This window comes from Diadema antillarum, unplaced genomic scaffold (assembly GCF_040938485.1).
Source record: "Diadema antillarum isolate AM-2024a unplaced genomic scaffold, OU_Dant_1.0 seq00000651_RagTag, whole genome shotgun sequence".
In the NCBI taxonomy this organism is placed as follows: Eukaryota; Metazoa; Echinodermata; class Echinoidea; order Diadematoida; family Diadematidae; genus Diadema; species Diadema antillarum.
Window position 1 is genome coordinate 122,390 of NW_027271564.1, and position 25,598 is coordinate 147,987.

The 25,598-nt window shown below is 38.6% G+C and overlaps 1 protein-coding gene across 1 annotated transcript in view; it reads right to left on the reverse strand.

The window, feature by feature from the left end:
- Nucleotides 1-25,598, reverse strand: part of LOC139736529 (dolichyl-phosphate beta-glucosyltransferase-like) — a 49,826-nt gene that overhangs the window by 17,522 nt on the left and 6,706 nt on the right. Inside the window, exons 3-6 of the mRNA XM_071647281.1 lie at nucleotides 23,514-23,560; nucleotides 18,557-18,625; nucleotides 17,494-17,697; nucleotides 14,761-14,820 (exon numbers count right to left, since the gene is read on the reverse strand). Of these exons, the coding sequence (XP_071503382.1) occupies nucleotides 14,761-14,820; nucleotides 17,494-17,697; nucleotides 18,557-18,625; nucleotides 23,514-23,560 (380 nt within the window). The remainder of the gene's footprint in view (nucleotides 1-14,760; nucleotides 14,821-17,493; nucleotides 17,698-18,556; nucleotides 18,626-23,513; nucleotides 23,561-25,598) is intronic.

Genomic DNA, 25,598 nt, shown 5'->3' on the forward strand with positions numbered 1-25,598 from the left:
CAAACTTTAAAACCTTTTCCTTGTTTTGGGTAACTTTCTCTGCAATTCTTGCAAATTTGGAGAAAATAACGTGGATTTTGAAAGAATTATGGGGATTTAAAGGGACTGTACAGTACTGGTTGAGGTACAGAGTCATGTTTTGAACATTCCTAAGTGAGATAATGAAAAGCCTCTTATGAAATATGAAAGAGAATGTAATTTTAAGAAGGATTCAACGTTTATTTGATGAAACTTGGTTTTCAAATGGCTGAGATATCTAAAAAAGTGCTAATAATAAAAGGCGACATGCCACAACTTTATTAGGATCTCTTTGTTTCACCTTGTTTTTGGATATCTCAGCCATTTCAAAACCGATTTTCATCAAATAAACTGTTGATACCCCTTAGAACTGCATGCTCTTTGACATCTCATAGAGTGGTTTCTGAATATCTCGCAAAACGTTAAAAGCTAAATCTTCACCTCGACCAGAACTGTACACACCCTTTAAGTTTGTCATTGCAGATTTTGTTGCCAATCATGGTCTTGATCCTGTAACGCTATCATTTTGGTACTGGACAGCAGATTGTAATATTCTTCAAAGTCCCGTAGAAGAAAAACAAGCACATGAACCTGTGGTTTTATTTACATATTTGGGCTTTGGATGGGTCAAAGTTACAGTATGGAAAGTTTGAAGAAAATGACATGGACTTCACTTTAACTGAGGAATGTCCTTCAAAAAATTTCAAGATACACATTTGAAGCATATGTGTAGGTCTGTTTTATCACAAAACATCCTACCATATAAAATTTTCACAATAAAGCCTAAAATATAAGGAGATATCAGTATTTTTCTCAATAAACCATAACTGTAGACGGTTTAGTCAGGAAACATTTTTATCATTCTATTGTTCACATTTTGTGTATTTAACAATACTTAACATCGATTATACGGATTCAATTTTATACAGTGGCAAGTTTCTATCCCCTGCTCATTCAGCACTATTTTAAAGCACTAAGGCTGGGTTTTTGTTTCATGTGCAAATGGTAAAGTATGCCTTTAACCTGTTGAGGACGAGTCCTGAGTATACTCGGGCAGGTGCCACTGGGAAATGAGTGTTATAGCAAAATCGGCCTGTCCTCAATGGGTTAACAGGTGAGTCTCCATGATCAGACCTTCCCTTTAGACTACACATAGTGTATCCATGGCTCGACACTTTCTTTTTTGTTTGGTGGCCCGATGGGGCCACCAAAATCCTAAATTTCATGTTTTTGGTGGCCCGAGAGAAAAATTTGGTGTCCCGAAAAAAATCAATAAAAAACATTAAAAGTCTTTTTTTTTTTTTTAAATGAGTCAAATATTTAGGTGATACGCTATCAGCGTATCACCTATTGTGATTGTCAAAATTTCTCTTTTTTTTTATTCTTCTTTCTTTCTGCCACATTTTGTGTCGTCAATATCTCAACAATGACATTACGGAATAACATGACATTTTCAGTCAACATGTCTCATAACAATATCTAGCCACAATAAGGTTTTCATGACAGTAACATATCTATGACGTCATCTAGGCGCCATTTTGTGATTTTCGGACCTTGTCACATGATCGATCATAACTTCATAACTAGATATCATTTCTGTATCATTTTCGGTGGACATAAAGTTCAGGTCACGCTCTATCTTACATCTTAACGCTAGTTACCCAGGTCAAAATTTTAAAAGGCTCAAAACGACTTCCCAATGGGAAATCTCGAAGTTTCAGACAATTTTAAGCGTTTCAAACATTTTCTCGCGTGCGCGTCCGTCCGCGCAATTTCGCGCGCAGAGGGCGTAACTAACATGAAAATGCAATTTTTTTGACCGATTTGGATTTCTGATACTTTGAGTAACAATATTCATTGATTTCCGATCGATTTTGACCTATAACAAAGGAATGCACTGGCGTCAAAGTTGAAATTCCGCGCGCGCGTCTTTCTGCAAATATAGTGAAAAAACATGTTTTTGTTTATGTCGCCATAGCTCTTTAAATCGTCCATTGACCCTATATTTCTATTGCATATTACAAAAGCATATGAATTGGAAATAACGTTTCAAGTACCAATATTGCCAGGAAAACTCATGACGTCATCATATCATCATCTGAAATCAAAAAAGTGGAATTAATTTTTTTGAGGTACTCTTTCTGACATTCATTTACTCGTATCTCTATTGTTTAAGCTTAATATCACCCCAAATTCAGATATGTTTTACTTTGAACATTTGCCTTTCAAGTCCATGTCATGGTTTTGAAATTTGATGACGTCATCATACTTTAAATTGTGATTAAAGGTAAAGACGCAAAATCGGACAAGTTTACGTGTTATGTCTATGGGAGGTGATTTTTTTAAAAACCATACATTGACTTGACAACGTTTAAGCACCTTTATCTCAGATGATTTTGCTTCATTTCCTCTGAAAATTAAGTATGTTGTAGCTGTGACAATAAGCTGCAGTAATCATGCATTTTATTCTTTGAAATCTCCTCATCAGGTTGACAATTTTGCAATTTAAAACTGAAAATGAGAATGGAATGCGGACGAAACGATTCCTGATTCATCTTTCACGTACATAAGTTTACGTTCCTCTAATTTTCTCGTCGAGACGTATGGCCGAGTGGTTAGAGGTGTCGTCACAGAAACGTGAGGTTGCACACGTACGGGTTCGAACCTCACAAGAGCACGAAAGAAAATAATAATTTTTTTTAAAACTTTTTTTCTTCAATGGAGTACTACACCTTCGTCCATGTAGAAGTCACGTTCGCATGTAAACACACCTATACGCACACACTCACACAGTATCCCTTTGTTTATCGTTGGAGACTGCATTGCTTCGACTGCTGCAAAATATTGCAGGCTGGGCTTTTCAAGCTGATCATGGTATATTGTAACAAAATGAAATTTGTTCATATCAATTCAGTAACACAATGTAGTCGTGGTTACTTTGTGCTGATTTTATACATGTAAGAAGCTATACATTGTAAAAAAAGGTATTTGAATTGTTCCTTTAAGTCAGTCTTCTGTATTGATGATTATTTGTCAATTAGTGGTTTTTGTGGAGTTTCAGATAATGATAAAAAGTATGTATGATAAGTGCAGCGATACTTTCTACAGTTAGTTCAAAGTTGTGTTACAGAGGTTTGATACATACATTTAGCGTTGTGTTTGTGTGTCCACGTGTGTATACAGGTTGGCCATATGGCACATTCTAGACAATAAATCTTAATTAATTAGCAAACGCGATCAGCTATGGAACTGAATATGGTACTAATGTATGATGTTCATGATTCTCATTAAACTGTGACGAGTTTAAAGAGATAGCTTAACTGTGTGTAAAAATAAAGCAATAATAAGGAAATTTTAAGGGAATTTGATAACCATGCCTATAATAATTTCATACAGGTACTAATAGCTGCCTCATATTCATGTGATTGATTGTCATGTCAATAGCAAACTGACAACGTACGATTAATATATTATACATTAAACAACTGTCTTTCAAATCCATATCGATGTTTTCTGGTTTGATGACGTCATCATTCTTTAAATTGTGATAAAAGTAAAGACACAAAATCGGACAAGTTTACGTGTTATGTCTATGGGAGGTGATTTTTTTTAAAACCATGCATTGACTTGACAACGTTTAAGCACCTCTATCTCAGCTGATTTTGCTTCATTTCCTCTGAAACTTTAGTATGTTGTAGCTGAGACAATAAGCTGCAGTAATCATGCATTTTATTCTTTGAAATCTCCTCATCAGATTGACAATTTTGCAGTTTAAAACTGAAAATGAAAATGGAATGTGGACAAAACGATTCCTCATGTATCTTTCACATACATAAGTTTACGTTCCCCATATTTTCTCGTCGAGACGTATGGCCGAGTGGCTAAAGGCGACGTCTCAGAGACGTAAGGTTGCGGGTTGGAAATCTTAACGAGACATGAAAACTCGTCACATTGAGGACGAGTTAGGTGATACGCTTGTGGTCATCAGATGACAGTCATCTGTGATCGACAAAGAAAAGAATGTGATATAGGCACCTTGAAGTTATATTGAGCGTACATGCGAAACCGTTTCTGTAACCACTCTGCCACGGGTCATCCACGGAAATGGTAAGACAAAAAAAAAACAATGTATAGATATAACAGGGGGAAAGTCAATGCCCACTCAACCAACGTGGCCGTGTGAACATCTATTGCATTGCTAGACGGAAAAGCGGCCTTGTAACGACTGAGGTCGCTATGCCATTTCTGGCAACTTGGGAAAAATACGTCCCGCAGACATAAAACCTATAATCGGCTGGTTTTGATACCTTGCCTTTAATCACAATTTTCAGTGTAATGACGTCATCAAATTACAAAACAATGACATCGTCTTGAAAGACAATTGTTCAAAGTACAACACCTCAGTCGTCGTCATTACATACTATGATCGGTTTGACAAAGTCAACCTGCAAAATTGTGCAGCAGTCGAAGCAATGTGGTCTCCAACACACAAAAAAGAGGGATATGGCGTGTGTGTGTGTGTCTGTGTGTGTGTATAGGTGCGTTTATATACGTACGTGATTTCTACATGGACGAATATGTAATACAAAATTGAAGAAAAAAAAGTAAAATAGCTAAGTATTTTGTTTCGTGATCTTGTGGGGTTCCAACCCGCAACCTTACGTCTCTGAGACGTCGCCTTTAGCCACTCGGCCATACGTCTCGACGAGAAAATATGGGGAACGTAAACTTATGTATGTGAAAGATACATGAGGAATCGTTTTGTCCACATTCCATTTTCATTTTCAGTTTTAAACTGCAAAATTGTCAATCTGATGAGGAGATTTCAAAGAATAAAATGCATGATTACTGCAGCTTATTGTCTCAGCTACAACATACTAAAGTTTCAGAGGAAATGAAGCAAAATCAGCTGAGATAGAGGTGCTTAAACGTTGTAAAGTCAATGCATGGTTTAAAAAAAAATCACCTCCCATAGACATAACACGTAAACTTGTCCGATTTTGTGTCTTTACTTTTATCACAATTTAAAGTATGATGACGGCATCAAACTAGAAAACATCGATATGGATTTGAAGGACAGTTGTTTAATGTATAATATATTAATCGTACGTTGTCAGTTTGCTATTGACATGACGATCAATCACATGAAAATGAGGCAGCTATTAGTACCTGTATGAAATTATTATAGGCATGGTTATCAAATTCCCTTAAAATTTCCTTATTATTGCTTTATTTTTACACACAGTTAAGCTATCTCTTTAAACTCGTCACAGTTTAATGAGAATCATGAACATCATACATTAGTACCATATTCAGTTCCATAGCTGATCGCGTTTGCTAATTAATTAAGATTTATTGTCTAGAATGTGCCATATGGCCAACCTGTATACACACGTGGACACACAAACACAATGCTAAATGTATGTATCAAACCTCTGTAACACAACTTTGAACTAACTGTAGAAAGTATCGCTGCACTTATCATACATACTTTTTATCATTATCTGAAACTCCACAAAAACCACTAATTGACAAATAATCACCAATACAGAAGACTGACTTAAAGGAACAATTCAAATACCTTTTTTTTTACAATGTATAGCTTCTTACATGTATAAAATCAGCACAAAGTAACCACGACTACATTGTGTTACTGAATTGATATGAACAAATTTCATTTTATTACAATATACCATGATCAGCTTGAAAAGCCCAGCCTGCAATATTTTGCAGCAATCGAAGCAATGCAGTCTCCAACGATAAACAAAGGGATACTGTGTGAGTGTGTGCGTATAGGTGTGTTTACATGCGAACGTGACTTCTACATGGACGAAGGTGTAGTACTCCATTGAAGAAAAAAAGTTTAAAAAAAATTATTATTTTCTTTCGTGCTCTTGTGAGGTTCGAACCCGTACGTGTGCAACCTAACGTTTCTGTGACGACACCTCTAACCACTCGGCCATACGTCTCGACGAGAAAATTAGAGGACCGTAAACTTATGTACGTGAAAGATGAATCAGGAATCGTTTCGTCCGCATTCCATTCTCATTTTCAGTTTTAAATTGCAAAATTGTCAACCTGATGAGGAGATTTCAAAGAATAAAATGCATGATTACTGCAGCTTATTGTCACAGCTACAACATACTTAATTTTCAGAGGAAATGAAGCAAAATCATCTGAGATAAAGGTGCTTAAACGTTGTCAAGTCAATGTATGGTTTTTTAAAAAATCACCTCCCATAGACATAACACGTAAACTTGTCCGATTTTGCGTCTTTACCTTTAATCACAATTTAAAGTATGATGACGTCATCAAATTTCAAAACCATGACATGGACTTGAAAGGCAAATGTTCAAAGTAAAACATATCTGAATTTGGGGTGATATTAAGCTTAAACAATAGAGATACGAGTAAATGAATGTCAGAAAGAGTACCTCAAAAAAATTAATTCCACTTTTTTGATTTCAGATGATGATATGATGACGTCATGAGTTTTCCTGGCAATATTGGTACTTGAAACGTTATTTCCAATTCATATGCTTTTGTAATATGCAATAGAAATATAGGGTCAATGGACGATTTAAAGAGCTATGGCGACATAAACAAAAACATGTTTTTTCACTATATTTGCAGAAAGACGCGCGCGCGGAATTTCAACTTTGACGCCAGTGCATTCCTTTGTTATAGGTCAAAATCGATCGGAAATCAATGGATATTGTTACTCAAAGTATCAGAAATCCAAATCAGTCAAAAAAATTGCATTTTCATGTTGGTTACGCCCTCTGCGCGCGAAATTGCGCGGACGGACGCGCACGCGAGAAAATGTTTGAAACGCTTAAAATTGTCTGAAACTTCGAGATTTCCCATTGGGAAGTCGTTTTGAGCCTTTTAAAATTTTGACGCGCGCAAACGCGCGCGTAATGATGACCTGGGTAACTAGCGTTAAAACGTAAGATAGAGCCTGACCTGAACTTTATGTCCACCGAAAATGATACAGAAATGATATCTAGTTATGAAGTTATGATCGATCATGTGACAAGGTCCGAAAATCACAAAATGGCGCCTAGATGACGTCATAGATATGTTACTGTCATGAAAACCTTATTGTGGCTAGATATTGTTATGAGACATGTTGACTGAAAATGTTATGTTATTCCGTAATGTCATTGTTGAGATATTGACGACACAAAATGTGGCAGAAAGAAAGAAGAATAAAAAAAAAGAGAAATTTTGACAATCACAATAGGTGATACGCTGATAGCGTATCACCTAATAACTTGCACACATAATACTGATGTCTGTTATTTCCTCTGGAGTCATCACTCCAAAGTATGCAGTTCCATCAGAGAGAACACTAACGAGAAATATATTGTTTTACATGTATTACCACCATGATCATTTCAAGAGGATAAATGATTTCAGTGTGCTTCAATAGGTCAGTGACATCTACCTGTTTGCTCTGTAATAATCTACATAATTGAAATCCCATCACATCATTCAAACTAAAAAGGCCACCTGTAATATACAATATAATGGGCTGTTGCTTTATTGGAAAGGCATATACTGAGCCAGCAGAATTCAGCAATCCAAACTTGGAGAAACAACACTGACATGAACTCATAAAAAAATAAAAAGTAAAGATAATAACAAAAATATAGCAAAACAAAAGAAAACAAAACAAAAAGTCATTTGGGTCAAACACTTTTGGCTTCTGATCTTATCCAGTGTTCAGTCATTTCATCACAGTGTAATCTGATTGGAATGTGCTAATCAAAGCCTAGTTAAAAATCATGAATACCATAAATGCATGTACATGTGCATGCTTGTGTACTGATGATTTACAAAGCACACATGGATAGATCCTCAAGAATGGAATACCATTTATAAATATCAGAAATAAATAAATAACTAATAAACTAGTCATCACCGAAAGTAAGTAGAATTGCAGATCAATATAAAATCAATCAATAGCATAAATCAATAAGTCACTATTATGAATGAACAAATTAATAAAATGAATAAGAATTGATGCATAGATAAATGAATACATACTGTAAGTCAATGAATATAGTCAAACATATACAATTCAACAAATGAATAAATGAGCCATCAAAGAAATAAAGTAGAAAATATACAAATAAAAAACAAATGGTTGGACAAACTAAACACATGGACAAAGTTATATTCCTTATAAAACTGTGATGTTAGCAAAGCATTCCCTACATGGACCTCACTTCATTACTTTGTGGATATCCCCTGAAATATTTTGCATAATTTAAAAACCTCTGAGAAGCAGTTTCAGGCATTTTCTTATTGATCACAAGATTCCTATTACACAATGCTACAGGTCTGGCCCCAATGCAACATACTGCTTCGTTAAAATACCGATTCATCGCCCCTCGTCATCGATCTCACGCTGACACTAAAGACTCTTGGAGATCCAAGGGCCCCCTTTTTTAATCACACTTGGCACAGCTTTGCAAATGAAGTTTGCCCCACTTTGATCTAGATTTTTCTGTCACGAACCAGTAGACAGAGGAACATGACTTGCTGGCGGCAAAATACTTTATCACGTGACAGATTTGGCACACACAGTCAATGAAAGTTCACACAAAGGTAACAACAAATAGCACAGAAATGGTGTTTCTTCCCTAATCAAATAGCCGACTCTTTGTGTTTTTTGCTTTCTTGAAGGTAGCATTTTTATTCATTCATTTTCTTTATTATTATTATTATTATTATTATTATTATTATCATCATTTTTTTTTTTTTTTTTACATTTGTCAAAATTCTGGCAAAATTTCTGGATGTCTGGAAGAACATTTCAGTAAGAAGGTATGCACAGAGTTTGAATTTACTGGTAAATATGGCTACTCTTTTGAAACAGCAGTCATTAGCACATTTGATTCTATCTATCTATCTGATCTATGAAAATTTTGTAAAATCCACTTCTGTAATTCAATGTATCCGTGTTTGAAGTACTATACTTCAGATACACCAAGATAAAAATGAGGAGTCCCTATTACAATAAAATGTTACAAGCCCCCCCCCCCCCACCCAAAAAAAATAAGTACCCATTTTCTTAATTGCTGATGAAAACTGAAAGGCTTTCTTGGAATTTAGAACAGATTTGGATTTTTTTTTTCTCATTGAAAACATCAAGAGACATAACTGATAACAGTACAATCACTACAAAGGTACAGACAAAACACAAGTATACAAAAAATGACTACAGTGGAACCAAGTCATCTCCCATCACTGATAGTCTGACTGACTGCCTAACCAAGACAAAGATGGTAACAAAGAAAAACAACCATAAAGTTCCTGTAGTGCTCTTTGAACGAATGTGGACACTAAGCGATGTAAGCAGCAATATGACAAAAATCTGTTTGTCCATACTGCTGAAAGGGAGCCCTCTATGGCAACATCTTGGTCAGTGTCACTGACTGGAGAGGGTGTTGGGTGAACAAACTTTGAATGCAGCTTAGATACTGTTGAACATCTCGCTGTATCACTTGTATGTATGTCCAGTCCATCCTCTGATGATTAAGATCATGTACTGGCAGACATCTTCTTTTACTTTTACTGTGACGTGTCTGGGCAAAACTTTTTGCTGACCATTACAAGCCGCCATGACTGAGCTACGGTGAGTCAGTACCTGTCACACACTACAACCAAGATGTGTAAAACAAGACACCTTCTCCATGTTTCCATGTTGCTCTTTGAGTGAAGCAATGTGAGATCATTCCGCTTTGTGATTCGTAACTATCTTGCACGTTACATACAGAAATGTAAGAACTTAAAATCCACATGCTATCACACGGGACAAACAGTTTCATCCCCCGACAGATGGGACAGCTTGATAACCCACGACACAGCCTCAGCTGGTCTCCTGGAGGGCATGTCATGAAGCATTTTGTCCGACAACTTTGTCAGACAAATTTGTTCTCAGCCAATCAGATACAAGGATTTCAGTAGCTTTTAACAGTTTGCCAGACAAAATATCTGACAAATAGCTTCATGAAATGCCCCCCTGGCCTTCACATTTGGGATCTCTCAGACATACTATTAACATAAGCTACCTTGCAGTCCACAAGCAAACTCAACAGTTGAGTTGAATCATGCCATGTATGTAAATATGTCTCTTGAGTTTGTCGTGATGCCATGCACATTCCTCCAAAACATGGATACAAATAAAAGACAGCAGAAATCCAACTGCAATATCAATCAATAATCGTCTAACATTTGGTTGTCATCATATGCAAAGTCATTGTCTCGCAGTTTTCACAGAACAAAAGAAGACCCATGTAGCCACTGGGTCTACCTCATCCCCTCCCTGTTCCCCAACTCTTGGAGATGCTATCACTACCAGTGGTTTTGGTTGCATCATCTGACACATAGTTACACATCACCCTTGGGGCAAAACAATGTGGCAAGTGCTCGTCCAACTGTCCAAACATAAATGATCGATAGATCAAATTCCTTCACACATCAATCATCCGGCGTCAGAAAGAAGCCCATCTTGTCTCCCACCTCTCCTCTGACACTGTGCCTCCGCACCAAGTGCGCTTTGCCAGGAATCACAAGGTGATCACAGATAACCAAGTGCCACTGAGTAATTGTGCAACAAGTATTTTAGAAAGTCGCATATAACTGGCGAAAAAAAAATATATGAGGTTATGCTTATACTTATCAGTTTGAGTCATGATACAATTTTCATAATCAGTTAGTGCCCGTGTTATCTTGCATCGGGTAGAGGTACAGATACATCTTTTTCACCATCTCCTCAAACATTGTATCTCTTTGGCAGGTGCTCTAGGCCCCAGACCACAGAGTGACAAGGATAACCAACTGACAGAAAATAATTATACAGCAATCAAAAAAAAAAAAATCTTTACACATCAAAAATCAACAGGAAAAGTTTGTCACCTCTTGATCTAGCACTTTCAGCAAAGTTTTGTTCTGATCTCGACTGTTCATATTACCGCCAGTGACTTGCAAATATATTCTTTTCAGAGCACATTGTTGTCTCAGACTTGTCGTTCACATGTTTTTGTTTTTGTTTTGTTGTTGTTTTTTCCAGGGGAGGTTGGTGCTCGGAGACGAAAGGGCGGGACGTGGCGGAGCCACTCACAACTATGACAGCAACATCAGGTGCGAGCATTCTGTGCATGTTTTGGCGGATGACACTGGAGGCTGCAGCCATTGAGGGGGAAGGAGCAGCTGATATACATACAATGCATGTCAGCACACAAAGCATCACCATAAGGCAGAATTACAAATCACAATGTCACCCAGTGGAATGGTTGATTATTTCATTGAGATCATGAAACTTCCACACCCAGAAATTTGGGTGTGATATTTGATCAGAATATGGTTCTGATCAAATTTCTTTCGGTGAAATGTAGAGTAGCTACTCTTGCTCTGTGTAAACTTGGAAAGGTTTGTCCTGCTAACATTCACTAGTCAAAACTAGAAAAGCACTCGGAGAGAGCAGACTTCCGCCAAGCCAGAAACTCATTCCCATCCATACAAGCATGCAATTTTCCAATATAGAAGCCTTTTGTTTACGTCATCAGCTTTCAGCTGCCCAAGCTAGCAGAGCACACGCTTTAGTGTGCATATGTAAACCTCCAGTACGTGCATCTAGAACTAACAAGTTCATTAACCTTATATACCAAAAGATTTAAAAAATTTTTTACAACTTCCAGATCACTACCAAAATTTAATCAGCTGTTCCTCGTGTCATCATCAACTTTTCCTGCAAGTTTCATTCAAATCCGTTCACAACTTTCTGAGTTATTTTGCAAACAGACAAACCAACGCCAATGATCACTTAACCTCCTCTTTCGTTGGCGGAGGTACTGTAAACGTCAATATTTTCGCGCGATTAATTTTTCGCGCTTAGCGGCTCGAAAACATATTCGCGGGTTCTTAAATTCGCGCTCCGCAGCGGGTTAATACACAGTCTCTGTTTTCATCCAGCGATGCCAGCGTACAATAAGCGACGTAGCGAGCGGCGCGAGTGCGAGTACAAGCGCTCAACTACGTACATTGTAGTACATGTGTATTTCACTCGATACCATGTACTGTAGTACTAGTACTGTAGTCGCGGGGATGTAGCACACCAATCGGCTATGGGCTCGGTGCGTGCGGTGCGTGCGATGATACTGCTATATGCGTAAACACGTCTGTACTACGTAGCAGTATCATCGACGAAGCGCACACAATTCAGGCCGTTCAAAATGTGCATAGAAAATTGCGAAGATATATTTGCGCGTTTTTGAATTCGCGCTAGCCGAACGTAGCGCGAAATCCGCGAAAATTAATGTACCGCGAAAATTTCCACGTTTACAGTAATTAGGAAGATTCCAAAGCGTAATGGGGAGATTCAAAAGCAAACTCAGGGAGATACTTGTGTGCTTCATGCATCTCAGCAGGTGAAAATAATTCCCTAATCAGGAAGACCTTCCTATCTTCTTGTCAGGCCATAATTCAACTATTCAGGCAGCCTCCTGCAGAATCAGGGAGACCTGGCAGATCTGGGCTAATTAAAAGGACAATATTTCAAGAGAACCTCGTGGCACACTATAAAAATTGTTGTTTCCAATTCCACAGGAAATTCAACTCCAAGTTCTAAGTTGATTTGAAACACAGAGAGTAAAGTCATATTTAAACACGACTACAAAAGACTATAGGGAAAATACAAAAAAGTAATTAAGTTTCATTGTGTTTGAATTTCTCATGTTTTTGGACAAAAGTAGCAAAGTTTCAGTGCATTCAAATTTCTCATATTTCAGAGAGACATACAATGTGTTTATAACTCTGTCATCAAAAGGAGATAAAAGTGATGATGTATTGGCAAGGGTACGTAAAAGAATGGCAATGTTATCAGTTTTTCCAGGACATGTGTGACGTGATTCCAAGTAATTGTTTACTCTTTCCTGCCTGCTGTGTAAATGTTAATGTAATGTTACTCCCAATGTTCCTTAAAAAAAAAAAATGTCTGCTCATTACTTAAATCTTTGAAACTACAGAAACAAAAATGATTTTGATCGAATGCTGTAACTTTTCATCATGAGATGATTTGCATCAGATTCTAAATGAAGCTACTCCACATGAGGGTGACCACCATATGAAAATTAGCTCCATGCAGCATGTGGTGAGGAAAACAGTAGAGGCAAGGTTGCTAACCATGTAAACAGCATTGCAGTATGATGAGGGCTGAAAAAGCATATTTTTTTGTGGAAAAACAGTATTTTTACCAATCCTGCAATAGACATGTGTAGTAATACAATTTGGGAAAAACATTATTTTCCATGAACCTGGAGTATATTTAGCCCCAAAAATACTGCACAAGAGTAAGAGTTGGCATCTCTGTGAAGAGTATCCTTTGCGATTGAGGATGGGGACACCGAGACCCCGATCTTGTCTTTCCTGATCCACAGGCACTGTACTGTCGATATCTCATGTTTGAATCACAGAGCTCATTTTTGCGGGGTAAAATCATTAATCGTCACATGAATAGTGCTGCTGCTGATTGTAGTGATAATGGCGATGAAGAATAGACAAAAGAGAAATTTGGTTCTTCACCCGATGACCTTATCTCATTCAAACCTAAACCAGCTACACAGATGAATCTTCAGATCATCATCTGGAGCATAGTTTGCACTTGGTCCTTGTACCTGTAACCATTCTGGTGGTTGCGCTTATTACCTTCGCCAAGGGAGGAGGTTATGTTTTCGTTACCATTGGTTTGTGTGTTCGTTTGTTAGTTAGTTTTAGTTTGTCCGTGTGCAAAATAACTCAAAAAGTAATTAACGGATTTGGATGAAACTTGCAGGAAAGGTTTAGAATGATACAAGTAACGGATGATTAAATTTTAGTAGTGATCTGAGATTTTTGGGGGAATTTATGAAGGATTTTTGACATTTTGGCAGGTAGGGTCAATGAACTTGGGAGTTCAGGCTGCGCGTATTGAGGTTTGCATGCGCGCACTAAAGCGCGTGCTCTAGTTTCTGCTAGGGCGAGGCGCACCGGAGCTGAGGGTTTATGACGTAACAAATGCTTCTATATTGGGAAATCGGGCGACTTTCAGCACACAATGCTATAAGTATACGTATGGGTGGAAATCACTAATATCTCTGTGGAAGAACAAGATCAGTGGTGGAAATGAGCTGCATACTTGGCGGAGGTCTGCGCTCTCAGAGTGCTTCTCTAGTTCTGCTTGTGCTCCCCTTTTCTGGAACAATCTCCCCAACAATATTCAGGACTCATTCCCCTTGATACTTCTAAAAAAGAAACTCATGACACACCTAGTTGAAGATCAATACCAATGATTATGCTATTCACAGATTACAATGTATTTAAACTTGTGAGTGATGTATGTGTTTGCTTCTTGAGTTAGTTGTTTATTCAGTGTTATTATCTGTGAAGCACTTGAAAATATTTGACAATATGTGCTATATAAATTTTCAACATTATTATCATTTTTGTTTTGTAATGAAATAACATAGAGAGTTTGTGTCAGTGTGGATGGGTGGGCATGCATCCATGTTTATAGCCATACCGAAAATAATTTTTCTTCAACTTAGCCAATTTTTTGACTTGTCTAGGCTGACTCAGGTCATGATGACTGTACACTTTTTCGTACATTTTATGCTGTGCTGCAGGAGCACAACTCCACAAATTGCAGTCAAATAAAATAATTTCTATTTTAGAAAGTAAAAAGAAAAGACTTACTGTTGCAACTGCCTCATCTTGTAGGTGAGCCCTTGATCCACACACTATCGCCATCTCATCCTGTGAAAGAGGAAAAAATAAATTCCAAGTGTAATATGCCCATTTAAGATATTTATAAAGACTAGATTGCTTTTTTTTTTTTCTTAGTTGATTGTCCCATAACAAGACGCGAAGCAAAATTTGAATTGGGTTCAGGTGGTTTTCCTTAGTCAAGTGAAGAAAACAAAAGGCAACCAATTCTTTGATACCTGCTCACATAAAAAAGTATTTAATTAGAATTTGTTGTTTATAAATACATCACTCACACATCATCATGCATATTATATCAAGTTTAAGGCCCAGTTGGATATTTGACAGCCTTATACAATATTTTAATCAATTCTCACTATCGCCACTGACGTAAAAAACTCCTGCGCACGCTAAAGAGCTCTGTCACAGGTGCACTGTGGGATTCCTCGGTCCATTGTGTGCTTCCGGTTGTCTCACGCGAGTCGTAGTTCCCATACAATTCAATGGAGTTCTTTGTTTGCTTTTCCGTTGTTGACCCTTTTTTTCTTGGCTATAATTCAGCTTAAAAGAGTTGAAAGTGTCTTGTAAGCTTTACTGATTTGCGGTCACTAGAGTCATGGTTCACTACTGCAAGGCTTCAATGTGCTGGTCACATGATGGAAAGCGAAGAAATCTTCAACGAAAAAATCTTCAACGAAAAATACCTCTTTATAAGGACAGAGCGTGTTGTAAGTGCATGTGCAGCCAAAACCGGGGCAAGTTTGCCCCATGAGCTATCCCATAATGTATCTAAAACGCTGCTCTGCGCACGGCACCTACGTATTGGCGATACCCAAATTAGAGGGCTTTTCTTCCCCATGATAGGAATGCTTCACAGCATGGCATACTGTGCGCTGCTCTTTTCTTGCGTTACCTTAATCAGTATGATATGTATCATAGTCATTATGTTGATTCCTTGGAGTTGCTAGGCTGTCTAGGGTTATTTATTGCCCTATTAAAGCTGCAAAAAGCACACTTACAAGTATCTTCATATGACATTTGATACAAATTCTGAAGACTGACAACAGAGGGGAATAGCATTATATTAGTAGGTCTACACATCTGAATATGCCAGCTTACTTATAGCTTGTATGTTCTTTGCAATGAGACACTTGGGACCACAAGATTTTTCATCCTCTCCCCCCTTCTCTCAAGCTCATTTAAATGAACAAAACAGTATATGTAATAAGGTTTTACTATTGAAATCCTTGTGCATTCTTGAAATCTTGTTATGATTTTCAAATATGAGGTCACTATATCAAGGGAGTATTGCCTTGTGACATGCATGTCAAAAATTCTGTACTGGGGAAAATGTTCTTGCTGTATCATACAAGAGACCCGCGGGTCTAGCGCTCACCTGAGTATCGCAAGTTCACCTTTCACGCAGTCACTAATCTCAATTATTTACAGCTATACCAAAATTTGACCAGGCATTCTCAAGTAGAAGATGAAAATGTACAATAAGGTGAGATCCTAACCCCCTAGGGATGCTACCTGCCAAGTTTGGTGACAATCCATTGTGAGGTTTTCAGGAAGAAGATGGAAATGTACAATTTAGGCCCCCATTTGCACCTCCCCACCCCTCCCTTTACTCCCAAGAGGGGCACCACTGACTCTGCTATGAACAAACTTGAAACTACAGTAATCAATGTACTAACTCATAGTATTACCTTAGCTCTATCATTTCTGATTCTAGAGAAGATTTCCTTAATATTGGGAGGTTTGGGCCCCTTGGGGCCCTCCAGGTGGGACTCGGTGCCCATTTGAACAAATTGAGATCCTATGCCCCTAAGGATACTACCTGCCAAGTTTGGTTAAAATCGGTCATAGGATTCTCAAGAAGAAGATGAAAATGTACAATTTAGGCCCCATTAGGACCCCTCCCCACTACCCTCGCTGGGTCCCAAGGGGGGCACCCCTGATTCGGCCATGAACAAACTTGAAACTATAGTCATCAATGTAATAACTCATAGTATTATCTTAGCTCTATCACTTCTGGTTCTAGAGAAGATGATTTTTAAAGATTCCTTAATTTTGGGGGATTTGAACCCTATGGGGGCCCCCTGGGTGGGGCAGGGTGCCCATTTTAACAAACTGAGATCCTAACCCCCTAGGGATACTACCTGCCAAGTTTGGTGACAATGGGTCATGGGGTTCTCAAGAAAAAGACGAAAATGTACAATTTAGGCCCCATTAGGACCCCTCCCCACCTCCCTCCCCTGGGTCCCAAGGGGGGCACCCCTGATTCCGCCATGAACAAACTTGAAACTACAGTCATCGATGTACTAACTCATAGTATTAACTTACCTCTATTACTTCTGGTTCTAGAGAAGAAGATTTTTAAAGATTCCTCAATTTTTTTTTTTTTTTTTTTTGGGGGGGGGGGGGGGGGCATGGTGCCCATTTTAACAAACTGAGATCCTAATCCCCTAGGGATGCTACTTGCCAAGTTTGGTGAAAATCGGTCTTGCGGTTTTCAAGAAGAAGATGAAAATGTAAAAAGTTTACGCACGACGGACGCCGGACGCCGGACGACGGACGACGTACGCCGGACGCCGGACGAAGAACGATCGCAATAGCTCACTTGAGCCTTCGGCTCAGGTGAGCTAAAAATGCTGTCCTATAAGTGCTCTTTATGACAAGGTTTGCCTGTACCATTTTCCACACCAAGGGTACTTGACTCACCTTTTCCCGCAACTCAGTCATGCTCTTTTCAAGATTAACAATGTCGGCAAATTTTGTGGCACCATCTGCATCCGCGAATAGGAGATTCCGTCCCCTGGCGCTGAGCATGCCCAGTCGCACGGCACCGCCCTTGCCGCGATTCTTCTCTAGCGTGAGAACTCTGATGAGGTCGGTACCATATCTCTTTGAATACTCTAATGCAACCTGATAGGCAAAGAGATAGAAAACGGGAATCATTCTGAAGAATATTTCTCAAAGTAAAAACCGTAAACGTACCTATTCCCTAACAATCTGATTTTTCATGCATCCTGCCACCAGTAACATAGTGAAATATGAATAAATTAGATAAGCACTCAGAGAGTGCAGACCTCCACCACACAGCTCATTTCCACATTGTCTGCTAAAAATGGCCCTATTTCCCAGTGATAAAGAATCCTTTCAAGTGGCTCCACCTTAGCTTCCTGCTATGCCTTGAGCACATGCCCATTAGTGCACATACATGCACCTCAAATATGCACAGCTTTAATTCCCTGCCTTGTAGGCCCCATTTGCTAATGATAAAGAATCCTTCAGAGATTAAAACAAAACCAAAAACACACATAAAAAAAAAACACTTCCTGGATCCAGACAGTGCTCTGGATTACTTGCAAAATGTAATCATGTGTTCCTTGTTTCATTATCAACTTTTCTAGTAAATTTTATTCAAATCCATTCACAATTTTTAAAGTTATTTTGCACACAGACAGACAAACAAACAAGCACACAAATCAATGCTGATATACACAAAACCTCCTTGAGGGAGGTAAAAATAATACATTTTATCCCAAAGGTAAAAGAGGACATACCACAACCTTCATATGCCAAACTGTAACAGAATAGACTCCACACTTTCCCCTAACATTCTGCGGAAGCAGAATGTGGACCGATTTGCAAATTATGTCAAATGAATTTGCAACAGATGACTGCAGGTGTTTGGGTGTGCGTCGTCAATCACGTATTGGTCATAAGACAATTTTACAGGGGAGCAAATGAGTTGATTGTCAATGGACATGCGACCTTTTACCTCTGAAGTGCCATCCTTACTGCCGTCATCTACCACAATGATTTCGTACGTCCGAGATTTGTCCTTTCTCTGCAGAAGAGAACAAAAGAATTACAGACATATCACTGCTCTATTTTCATTTTTTTTTTTTTTTTTTGGGGGGGGGGGAATAGTTTACAATGATGGCCACAAAAGGAAACTACTGTCTGTGACTTGACAAGAAAATGAGTTCTGTTTGATTAGGCCTCAGTGCTAAGTGTTTTAGTGTTCTTAAAGAGGATCCATCCTTGAGATAATTTTTGCTTTCCACACATGATGAACACACAACAGAAGCAGAATGTCTCCTGTCATCTATTATGTCATTCACCTGGTGAATCTCAAGAGTAATCTCGGTTATGTGGTTGAGCTTGCGTGAAATGTCACAAATATCAATAAATTGCATTTTCTTACAAGTTTCTGGATTTGTTAATTTGCCTAGCATTAGTAGTAGTGATACACAAGAAATATTACTTTTTTGAACAGCCTCTACATCAAAGACTAGAAATGTCGCTATGGCGACTGGTATGCCTCCGCCATAATGCATGATTCTCCTAATAGGTCTAAATAGTACATGTGGACAATGTGAGATTACATTTTCACAAAATTGGCAAAATGTTAAAATGACAGGTTTGTCACAAATGTGTTGAATGCTCACCTTCCATGACCTAGGTTTAATTGGATGAATAGGAGAGCATGTATTTGGGATTTACGGACTTTAACTTGACTTTGACCCATTATGTTTATGCATTGAGTAATTTTCAAGGTATGGAGAAAAAGTGCACTTTCTGTATTGAATAGTAAATTGTTACCATTTTCATCTGGCCTTTGACCCTAAAATTCATAAGATAATCACTGTCAGGCAGAAGATGCATAAATATGTAGTACGTTTCAAGATAACTTGAGCCACTTCAGAGATATGGAGGAAAAACTTAGTTCAGCACTTTCACTTGATCTTTGACCTTTTGACCTTTGAGGCAAAAACAAAAGAAAAAAAAAACTTTCCAGAGAATCTCTATTAGGTTAAACATGCATACACCTAGTGTAAAAAAAAAAAATCCTGCTGGCATTGCACAAACATGAGGAAATATTTAGTAAAATTTTGAAGTGTTGCCCTTGACCTTTGACCCCTGACCTTTGACCCCATGAACCCTAAATTCTCTAGATAACGACTGCCAGTCAGTACATGTATATATACTATGTTCCATGAAGAGACCTTGAACAATTTCCAAGGTACAGAGAAAAAAGGTGAAGTTTTAATATTTTTACTTGACCTTTTGACCTTTGACCTTGGACCTCATGACCCAAACTTTCACCAGAGAATCTTAATTGGGTAATACATGTATACGCTAAGTTTCAAGAAAATATCTTCAGGCATTACATAGTTATGATGGAAATAGTGAGATTTTATGTATTTGACCTTGACCTTTTGACCTTTGACCTTGAGCATGTGCACCCAAAAGTTGATAGGCACAACTTCACCCCCTAATACACATACATGCCAAGTTTCATTACGATACCTCAAAACGTTTTGATAGTTACCTTGTCCACAAAATTTCATTACGGACGGAAGGACGGACGGAAGGACGGACGGACGGAAGGACGGACGGACGGACGGAAGGACGGACGGACGGACGGAAGGACGGACGGACGGACGGACAACCCGAAAACATAATGCCTCCGGCACCACTTCGTGGCGGAGGCATAACGAAAACATAATGCCTCCGCCACCACTTCGTGGCGGAGGCATAAAAAGCAATTTATTGAAGGGAATAAGTGTTGAATCATATTCATTTGTGTCGACACTGAAAAAGGAATTCATTCAAATAAAGATCACACCGATATATCCTTTATTCAATGTGTTGAAAAGAAATGAAGATTCCTATGCAAGCAGCATTATGGTCACATGACCACGATTGGGGGGAATCACAATCAGCTGTATAGTGGCCCTAGCTGCTGGGGGCAGAATGATGATTTGGTTGTCATGGGAACTTTGAGCTCTTAGTCTCCTTTACAGGTTCAACCTTCTCTAACCCCCCCCCCCCCTAAAAAAAAAAAAAAAAAAAAAAAAAAAAATGGAAAAGCATGAAAAGTACCAAGAAGCTACAGAACAGTCATCACATAAAAACCAATGCTACAAAAAATAAATAAATAAATAAATGACAGATTGAAGTGAGCACATGGATGAATAACAGGTGAGTGGATTTTATAAGAAAAAAAAAATGATGACTAAAATTACAACTTGCTTCTATCACATTTGTATCATAGGCAATAGCTGTCACTACAGAAGAAATGACCTAATCTGATCTTCAGTTCATCTTCCTATCATCTCTGGTTTGACTGTGTAAATTTATGTGTAATCCCCCAAATTCTATGTTTCCGAGGATACCACATCAGCTATCTCTTCTGATGCTTGTGTAACTTGTAACCCTTGCCTGACTATTCACAAAATTGAACACTCCTCTTTCTTTGCTCCATTTACTTGTAATTTAACTACTGCATTCTGCTTGCTGTCTGATATAAAATTTCTTTTCAGATATAAACAAAAAATGAACTAGAAATATCACTTAAGGTGATTAATACCCCCGCCCCGTGACGACAGTCTTACCCAAGGAATGATCTTTCCTTGATCTTCTGCCATTTAAATGCCGTTACCATGGCAACGCAGCTTCCGACACGTCCGAAAAATATGTCTTGCACATCTTCCCACCAAGGCTATTGTGTGTGCCACATTTCATAAGCTTTTGTCAAAAACTGAGGAAGTATTTCAATCCACAAGATCTTTCCTTGATCTTCCGCCATTAATATGCCGTTACCATGGCAACGCAGCTTCCGACACGTCCAAAAAATATGTCTTGCACATCTTCCCACCAAGATCAAGGTGTGTGCCACATTTCATAAGCTTTGGTCAAAAAACTGAGGAAGTAGTTAAATCCGCAAGATCTTTCCTTGATCTTCTGCCATTAATATGCCGTTACCATGGCAACGTACTTTCGGGTACTGTCAAAAAATGCGTCTTGCACATCTACAACCAAAGGCACACATCTGTACCAAGTTTCATGGAAATTGGGCAAAAACTGAGGAAGTAGTTTGCAACACAAAATTTTCCATCATTTTGGCTCATAATATGTGAGCTGTTACCATGGCAACATACTTTTTGTCACTGTCAAGAAATGTGTCATGCTGACCTATATCCTAAGACAAACATTCAATATGAATTCCATGAGAATTGGAAGAACACTGATGAAGCAGTTTTGCCATGAAGCATTTTGCCCTATATTTTACCAATAACATGCTATACCATGGCAACGCACTTTTTGCCACTGCGGAAATATGTGTCTTGCACATTAACATATTCAGATGAAGATCTGTACCTAATTTCATAAAAATTGATCAAAAACTGTGGGAGGAGTTCGCGACGCAAGATTTGTACCCATTTTTGCCCATAATATGCCGTTACCATGGCAACGTAATTTTGGGTACTGTCAAAAAATACGTCTTGCACATCTACAACCCAAGGCACACATCTGTGCCAAGTTTTATGGGAATCGGTTGAAAACTGAGGAAGTAGTTCGTGACGCAAGATTTGCAACGGACCGACCGCCCGACCGCCCGACCGCCCGACCGCCCGACCGACCGCCCGACCGACCGCCTGACCGCCCGACCGTATGCTGATTCCTATATACCCCCTTCAAACTTCGTTTGGCGGGGGTATAATAAAGAAACTGAAATGATAATACAATCATAAAACACACTCCATTCTGCACAGGTAGGGTTTCACGACAGTATTGTTGACAACAAGAAATTTGCCACAGAAATATCAGGTTTTCATCTCACTAATCACCATTACTAGAACTTCACAGGTGGTTCTTTCTCAGGATTCTACCATGATGGTAATAAAAGCACGGAGATAAACATGATCAGCCCTGTTTTAGCAGCTGTCTCAATAGGCTTTCAATGGACTCAAACATAATTATACAAGATACACTTCAAAGTTGTCCTGTCATAAGACCGCATGGAATAATGCAGAAAAAGTACAGTGAATAAGGCATATATCTGGTGCTCATTCTCTGAATCTGTGTATACTGAAAGGTGTTCTCTCTTTGATGTTGTATGTATCTAAGTGAAAGAGAAGAACTGTTTCACACATACATTCCTAAATCAAGTATGTAATTAACATCATAATTTTTTTGTGTAATTTTCTCATATACCCCCATGATTGATGTGCACTCGTGTTGAGTCCAAGGTTTGAAATGAGGGAAATCATTGCATATCAGGGCATTAGAAATTATATATCTTTGCCTTTGTGGAAACATGGCACTGTAAAGGATGATATTTTCAAGGCATGAAATTTTCACAAATCAAGGCTGATGGTCTCTTTCGAAGCATGATATTTTCATGAATTGCTTTCATCACTGGCATTCATTGCATATAGTTTACACCAACTTTCATGTGCATTTTAATTTCACAAATCTTGAATCTCCGAAATTTGCAAAATCAAAACGCATGCAAACGTTTTACAATATCTTGGCCAGGGGCACTATAACCTTAATAGCCAAGTACCAGCTCATTTTCCTTGAATCAACCAGGGAGGTCTCACCTCCCTTAATCAATGAGAGATTTCATGCCAAGGGGAAAGGGGGCAAGTGGGATTGCAGTACCTTTCATGTAAGAGGAAGAATCATCAACTTCTGTGGCACTCTCGGACAATCTCATGCCTGAATAGGCCCAAGTATCGAGAAAATTCGACAACATGCTTTTTTTCTTGCAAAAATTACATTGCTTTGCTAGGTTAATTTTACACAAATAAAAGTTTAGAAGAATCCTCCCCCCGGTACATAAGCCCTGATGTCCCTAATTCTGCTTGGTTCTACAGGGTGGTGGTTAGGGTAGAGGGAGGGGGCAAGGAATCTACTCCACACCGATACCCATCATACTTTACCTGTCTGGACTCAAGGAACTCTATTGCCTCATCCATCATCTTGGGCACTGCAGATAAAATGAAGAACACAGCAGAAGTTAATCAAACTGAAACAAGGAAAAGTAGAAATTACGCGGTGCGTAAAATATGTCCCCGCCGGAAGTAGCATTTAGTAGCAAAATGTACAATATCGGTAAAAAATCAAGGTCAAAGGTCAAAGAAGTCAAAGGTCAAAATTCTGTGTAGAAGTTTTGAAGTCCTCACCTAGTGCCATCACAAAAAGCAAACGGAATCGAAATCGGGTTAGAAATGGCGAAGGAGTAGCATTTTGTAGCCAATGTACAATATAGGTCAAAAATCAAGGTCAAAGGTCAAAGAAGTCAAAGGTCAAAATTCTGTGTAGAAGTTTTGAAGCCCTCACCTAGTGCCATCACATAAAGCAAACGGAATCGAAATCGGGTTAGAAATGGCGAAGGAGTAGCATTTTGTAGCCAATGTACAATATAGGTCAAAAATCAAGGTCAAAGGTCAAAGAAGTCAAAGGTCAAACTTCTGTGTAGAAGTTTTGAAGCCCTCACCTAGTGCCATCACATAAAGCAAACGGAATCGAAATCGGGTTAAAAATGGCGAAGGAGTAGCATTTTGTAGCCAATGTACAATATAGGTCAAAAATCAAGGTCAAAGGTCAAAGAAGTCAAAGGTCAAAATTATGTGTAGAAGTTTTGAAGCCCTCACCTAGTGCCATCACATAAAGCAAACGGAATCGAAATCGGGTTAGAAATGGCGAAGGAGTAGCATTTTGTAGCCAATGTACAATATAGGTCAAAAATCAAGGTCAAAGGTCAATGAAGTCAAAGGTCAAAATTCTGTGTAGAAGTTTTGAAGCCCTCACCTAGTGCCATCACATAAAGCAAACGGAATCGAAATCGGGTTAGAAATGGCGAAGGAGTAGCATTTTGTAGCCAATGTACAATATAGGTCAAAAATCAAGGTCAAAGGTCAAAGAAGTCAAAGGTCAAAATTCTGTGTAGAAGTTTTGAAGCCCTCACCTAGTGCCATCACATAAAGCAAACGGAATCGAAATCGGGTTAGAAATGGCGAAGGAGTAGCATTTTGTAGCCAATGTACAATATAGGTCAAAAATCAAGGTCAAAGGTCAAAGAAGTCAAAGGTCAAAATTCTGTGTAGAAGTTTTGAAGCCCTCACCTAGTGCCATCACATAAAGCAAACGGAATCGAAATCGGGTTAGAAATGGCGAAGGAGTAGCATTTTGTAGCCAATGTACAATATAGGTCAAAAATCAAGGTCAAAGGTCAAAGAAGTCAAAGGTCAAAATTCTGTGTAGAAGTTTTGAAGCCCTCACCTAGTGCCATCACATAAAGCAAACGGAATCGAAATCGGGTTAGAAATGGCGAAGGAGTAGCATTTTGTAGCCAATGTACAATATAGGTCAAAAATCAAGGTCAAAGGTCAAAGAAGTCAAAGGTCAAAATTCTGTGTAGAAGTTTTGAAGCCCTCACCTAGTGCCATCACATAAAGCAAACGGAATCGAAATCGGGTTAGAAATGGCGAAGGAGTAGCATTTTGAAGCAAAATGTACAATATAGGTCAAAGGTCAAGGTCAAAGGTCACAACTGAAATTCTGTGTAGAAGTTTCAAAGCTCCCATGTAGTGCTATCATATAAAGCAAACAGAATTGAAATTGGCTCATAAATGACAGAGAAGTAGCAAATTGAACATTTTGATCACACACGGACGCACAGACAGACGGACGGACAGACACACGGACACACACACGTACGGAGCCCGTTTCATAGTCCCCTGCTCGAACTCGTTCGGCGGGGACAATAACAGGTTGACAATCTGCATTTCATTCAGTGTTTGGTGTTAATCTGAAAGAGCCAGATTCAATTACAGACTTAAAATACAAACTGCTGCTGTAAGTGGCATCTGTTGAGTCCAGTTGACAAGTAAGACTGGACTGCGAGGGGGATTTACAAATAGGCTAAATGATGGGCAGATTTCATAAGTTGAACTCCTTCTCCACCATAGGTTATACAGCAAAATTCATATGTCAATTTAATGGCGTCACACAAGAGTATCAAT